At 38.4% G+C, this 6,000-nt stretch overlaps 1 protein-coding gene across 3 annotated transcripts in view; it reads left to right on the forward strand.

Moving 5' to 3' along the window:
* EML4 (EMAP like 4) overlaps positions 1-5,687 on the forward strand; it is a 147,969-nt gene extending 142,282 nt beyond the window's left edge. For all 3 annotated transcript variants that reach the window (XM_066178374.1, XM_066178372.1, XM_066178373.1), the window contains 2 exons: positions 2,245-2,375; positions 2,849-5,687. In XM_066178374.1, coding sequence (XP_066034471.1) covers positions 2,245-2,375; positions 2,849-3,313 — 596 coding nt within the window. In that variant the 3' untranslated portion in view covers positions 3,314-5,687. The remainder of the gene's footprint in view (positions 1-2,244; positions 2,376-2,848) is intronic.
* The last annotated feature ends 313 nt before the right edge of the window (positions 5,688-6,000 follow it).

Below are 6,000 nucleotides of genomic sequence, written 5' to 3' on the forward strand. Positions count from 1 at the left end.
ATTTTATACTGTCTGCTAGTCTGACACCCTTTGCAGAATCTTAAAATTATGGTTTGACCTCAAACAAAGGCAAGTATTTTCCCATTAAATCAGGCAGTGCATCTAAGCCAACCTATCAGATATTTGCTAATCTGGCTATGACCCAAGGGTCAGCTGGCTCAGGGATCCAAGCAAGCCAGGGGCTGCTCACTGATGTTCAGGAGAGAGGGTTAAGCTTGTGGGATTTGGGCTTTTGGGGGCATGTGTTTTAGAGTTCAGCTCTGTGGGTAGTGTGCCATAGGATCAGGCTGCTGTCAGCTGAAGGAACAGGATGGAAATGTGTGCTTTGGGTGAGAATAGCATCACTCCTTTTGGCAGTTGCAATTACTACTGGCTCAGAAGTTATCACCACTCTGCACCCCAAACACTTGAAGTCACTCTTGGGTTTGCTGCACATTTCCCACAGCTGTCCAGCAGAATTTTCTGAAAATTGAAGTGCTACTGTCATGCCTTATAATAAAGTCCTTTTATTTTGGGATTTTGTTTTTTTTACAGTTATTAAGAATTTTTTGCCGTTATATTAAGAACTCAAGACTCAGTCATATTAATGTCTTGGATTTTTCATGTTTGCCTGATGCATTGAAAGCAAATCCTGCTGTCTTATGACAAAAGGTTGCCTTACCTTTGGAGCTGCTAAAGGACTTTGTGAACATAAAAGATGTTTAATAAAAGCTTCAATCTTGAATATTAGTCCTTTTAATCTTAAATTAAAAAGAAGAGGAAATTAAAAAGGAAAGGAAATTGCATAGTTCTTTGTCAAAGTCTGCCTAAGGTGGTAGCTGAAACTTCAGGCATTTATTACTCCCACATGATGACAGTATTTCATATATGGAATGAATGAGGAAAGGTAAAATCCATTCATGCTGAACTACTTGAAAAATTTTAAATAGTATGTATTTTTCACTTGGATTTCATTAATGTGAGAACACTAAAATGTTTCTGAATCTTTTCCTTAGCACTTGGTGTCTTTATTTAGTAAATTACCTACATTGTAGCTTATTGGCATTGTAACAAGTTTAACAAGCTGCCTTTGTTATTCTTCAGAGAAAATAAAGATCTTACTCCACCCACGGAAGAATGGGGGAAAAAAACAGCTTTAAAGTTAAACACACTTTGCCATTTGTCTTAAAAACAAGAAAATAAGGCAATTCTAAGTTGGCTCTTCGTGCTGTATAAAACGGTAGATAGCACATGTTTTTTTATTTTATTGAAGTCAGTGGCTGTAAGGGAGGAAGAAGATATTTTCATATCCGATAATCAACAGCCCTCTTGGTCAAGTGGATGCACAGTTTTTTGGAGTGGGGGTGAAATCTGAGGGGGGAAAATTCCTCCTAACTCCTCGACCTGATCAGAAACTCAAGTCTGGTCTTAAAAACATGGTACCTTTGGCATATATTAGTGTCTTATAATAATATTTCTTATATCTTAAGCCTTTGCTTACCTTTTGTTCAACTTACCTTGCAGATGTAAATTGTCTGTTTTGTTATGGGAATCTCTAATGTCTTTATGTTGTGTTAAAAAATAAATTGTTTAGAGTCTCTCCCATCCCAAATTTGATCAGTGTTTTTCATGTAGGAAATGTTGTTATACTTCTGTCTAGATGTATCTGTGTCACTCTTTTGACTTAATACCTTATTGAATTGTATTTAACATCTTAAACATCTATGAAACTTGCACAGGCTGGGTTTCTGTGCAGTGTATAATCAATCAGTTGTCTTCCTTGAGTAACACAAATACTACGATTTAAAATACAAGAAGTTAAACAAATTAAACCAGAGAAGAAACCAGGAGGGCCACAATGTACAGTACCTGGGTTTGCCCTGTGCTCCAGCATCACTGCTGCTTTTAAAATATCTTTGCATGGATGACAGTATTAAGAGTTACCAGTTTTAGGAGCAAACTTAATCTAAAGAAAAGGTTTAAACAAGACTGAGGTTTTGAACAGGAAACGAATGTTAAACCCAAGAAATTGTCCTGGCTGAAACTGCTGAGGATTTGGGAGAATAGGGTGGGGGGAGCAGCATTAGCAAAATATTGATGACATTTAATGCAATGCACATTCCATTTTCCTGCTGAATTTCTGGCTTACCTTTTGTTCATCTTGCCTTTTCTCAGAGCTTTATAGATTTTACTTTTGTTTGTGAATTGTCTGTTGATTTGTTTCCAAAACCGCCATTGCTGAATATTTTCTGCACTCTTTCCTAGGAGTTTGGCCCGAAGGATCAGATGGGACAGACATAAATGCCCTTGTCAGATCCCATAACCGAAAAGTGATAGCAGTGGCTGATGATTTTTGTAAAGTCCATCTCTTTCAGTATCCCTGTTCCAAGCCAAAGGTAAGTCTAGGCCAGTGTAGTCCATGTGCTTGTTTACATTGCCTGAAGCTTTCCTTGCTTCCAGCATAGTTGTTTTTGAGCCTGGGAGACAAATACTTCTTTTATATCCAAGAACCCCCATTAATTTTACATACAAAATAGAAAGTGTAAAACAATATAATATAAAGCGATATACCTAAAACAGAAGTGTCAATAGTTTTCCTTAAATTCTGGAGACAAGGCTTGATGCTTTGTGTTTGCTGGCCATAGTGTTAGGTCCACTACTTTTTCTGTAAAGCTCTAAATCTGTTCCAAGTAGCAAAGAAAGAGAGGAAGTAGCGGGGTGGGAAACCTAATATAAACATAATTCTTTACTCTTTTGTGAACTAAGATCTCTCTTGAAGGGCTAAGCAAAAGTTTTAGTAGTTTTAAACTTCTGTCTCATGTGCTCTTCTAGTCAACATGTGATTTATCTTTCTGCTTGTTTTCAACAGGCCCCCAGTCACAAATACAGTGCTCACAGCAGTCATGTGACAAACGTCAGCTTCACTCACAGCGACGGTCACTTGATTTCAACTGGAGGGAAAGACATGAGTATTATTCAGTGGAAACTTGTGGAGAAGGTAACTCTCCCACCAAATGACATTGTCCTGGATATCGGTGCCACCAAAGTTCCCATCTCTGCCAGTGAAAACGCTGTGCAGTCCCCTGCACATCCCCCACAGCCTTTTAACGAAATGAACCAAAACGAGAGCGTGACTGGCAGCTCTCCGGCTTCCCTGGAGAGCAACCTGGAGCAGTCAGCAGAGGCCAGCGAGGAGCACAGTGAGGAGCAGAGCGAGGGGAGCAGCCTGGATCCCGCCGAGCCGAGCTACGAGGAGCCCTCCAACGAGCTGAGTGAGGAGCACAGCGAGTCCACAGTCACGGAGGAGCAGCAGGATAACTCACCGGTGTCGTAATGCTCCCGGCTTGGGCGGGTGTTATTTTCCCTTGGTGTGCGTGCTTTCATTACGAGGGTGAGGGTTCAAATAGGGAAGAGTAGCTGAGATTCATGACCACTCCAGATTTTGAGTTTCAGTGAGATTTTTCGTCTGAGCTTCAGTTCAATGTGTGGAACCATCCCAAGGGCCTGGCTTGATGGTCTGTAGTAAGATCTGGTTGCAGTTAGTAGTGGACATTACCATAGATCCATTTCAGTTCTGAAATTGCTGTCAGGAAGTGGCATGAAATACATACTGGAAAAAAGGATATAGCTCTGAGAATTAGCTGAAGTAGACCACCTTAACTATGTGAAAGTGCTTTCTAGAAGAACTGAGCTGATGGGAAGCACTGAGCTGTTCCAGCTGGGAAGCACTGTGCTGCTTTTCCCAGGTGCAAAGACAAACAGAATGAAAAAAAACAACCAAAAAGCTCTTTGTAGGGCTGTTTTCCTTTGTTTTTTCTGGAGAAAAATAGAGGAAAAATAATATAACAATGCCACATGTATGGCGATGCCTTTTTGATCTAACACATATGCAATTTTCTAACACACTACTAATTCCTTGTGGAGTCTGGATGTGTTCAAAGTTGGTCTGCCCTGGGTGCTGCTAGTTCTAAGGCAAATCCTTTTAAGGAACAGTGTTGGCTGTTCACTTTCACAGACTCTTAACTAGCAGACTAACCAAATACTGGCGTGTTTCACTTTTCATGACATGAAAGTTGACTTAAACTGTAGGACGTAATTGTCTCTTCAAAGAATTGCTTGCCTAGAGAGTTGGAAACTTGAGAGAATCTTTTACAGTGACTTTGATGTGAACAGCAGAGGAAGCATGACAAGAACACAGAAGTCAGATGGGCTCCAGAGTTAAACTTTAAACCTTCAAGCAGAACTTGCTCCATCCCTAGTATGAAAAATATAAATACAGTTAACTTAAATTATTTAATTGGTGCTTAGAATTAGTAAGTTGATTTTTTTTTCTTCTGAATTTTTAGAGATAATTCTTAAAAATCATTGAACTACAATCTCTACTTTCTGTTTTTTCCCCTGGTTCCTTTAGCAGTTGTGATATAAGCATACAGTAATTTAGATGATGATGATGTGATTTTTTTTTTGTTTTCCCTAGACTTGCTGATCTATTGTTTTTGTGATTTTTATTTCCACCTCACCCCTCCCTGGGTTGCTCTAAGCCATGCAGCTCTCATGTGGCTACACCTGGCCAGTTACAGGATATCTTGGCATTTGTTATGCATTTGGAAAGTACTTTTTTTATGAAGTTTGTCAGATAGCTACATTTTTTCTTAAGTGCATACATTTCCTACTTTAAAAAAGATATAGATTTACTGGCAGATATCCATTTCCTATGTACTTGTTTATATTTTGATTACATAGAATTTTCTTTTTTAACTTGCTGCATTGTGCTGCAGCAAGTGGTATTTTAGTTCTTAGTTAGAATATCATGTTTAGAAACTTTGGATGAGTTCATAAGTCTTAATTGTGCAAACGTTTACGTGATTGTGCCATTCCAAAGTGCATCAAAACTGTCATTCCCTTACTAGTATCTTCTCAGGAGAAATGCTACAGATCAGGTATTTAGTCATCATTTGGAAAGATAAAAACAAATGGACTCCCAAAGGACATTTAGAACATTTATATATAAAATATATAAATATATATATACACACATATATATATATAGAAAAAAAAGTATCCTCTTGTTTACAACAGTTCCAGAGAACCTCAAAGTAGTTCCCTTCAGATGGAGGGAGATATGGATTCCAAGCAACCCATCTGTTTAAACTGTGCTCTGTACATAGAGTTTTACTGGAGAGCTCTAGTCTGCCTGACTTGCAAATTTGCCAAATAGCAGCAGTGGAAGATAAAGTTCATCAGCTCATCAAAGTTCTTGGTTACAAATGAGGAATATGCTGTAGGTTTAGAAAATAATCTTAGTAAAGGAGGAAGGATAGTAGAGCTAACAAGGCACAGAGAGCACTCTGTCGGTTTTATGAACTCCACATAAGCAACACATTTCTCTTTGGAACATCTGTCACCTGGGGTTGCCATGTAAGTTAGAGTTGTGATATTCTTGTGTAGTTCAGAAGACTCTACTAATCTGCAAAAAGCCTTACAGCTTTCAATTGCTGGCAACTACTGTTTAACAAATAATTAAGTCTGTGATAATGGATGGAAATGGGATTATGTAACTGTAGATGTTTTAGAAAAATAATTGTGAATGAATTATGATTAAGAGTGTTTCATGTGAAGATGTTTGAGCCATTTCTATCTATCATGCATTCCTGTCTTGAGGCAGAAAACTTTGAAGATTAAAAAAAAATAAAATAATCATAATAAAATGTTGCAGTGTCTTTCTCCGTATCTGTTCTGGTGCCTTCTGTACATGAAGTGGATGCTGTCATCACAGTTGCAGTATCTGGGCCTGTGATTTTGATAGGACTTTCTCAAGATGTGCTTTTTTGATAACCTCCCAGGCTGTGTAAAAATAACTCAGCATTACGAATACTATTGTCAGATCTAAATATTGCTCATGTTTGTGTCTCAAAAATTCTATGACATTTCCCTTCTTCATTTTTCATGAACAGCTGGCATTATCCTTCTGTAGCTAATTGATGAGTGGCAGTGTTACAAACAGTTTTTTGTCCTGCTGCA

Source organism: Chamaea fasciata, unplaced genomic scaffold (genome assembly GCF_029207755.1).
Source record: "Chamaea fasciata isolate MVZ Bird 193981 ecotype frontalis unplaced genomic scaffold, bChaFas1.0.hap1 SCAF_3, whole genome shotgun sequence".
NCBI classification, from domain to species: Eukaryota; Metazoa; Chordata; class Aves; order Passeriformes; family Sylviidae; genus Chamaea; species Chamaea fasciata.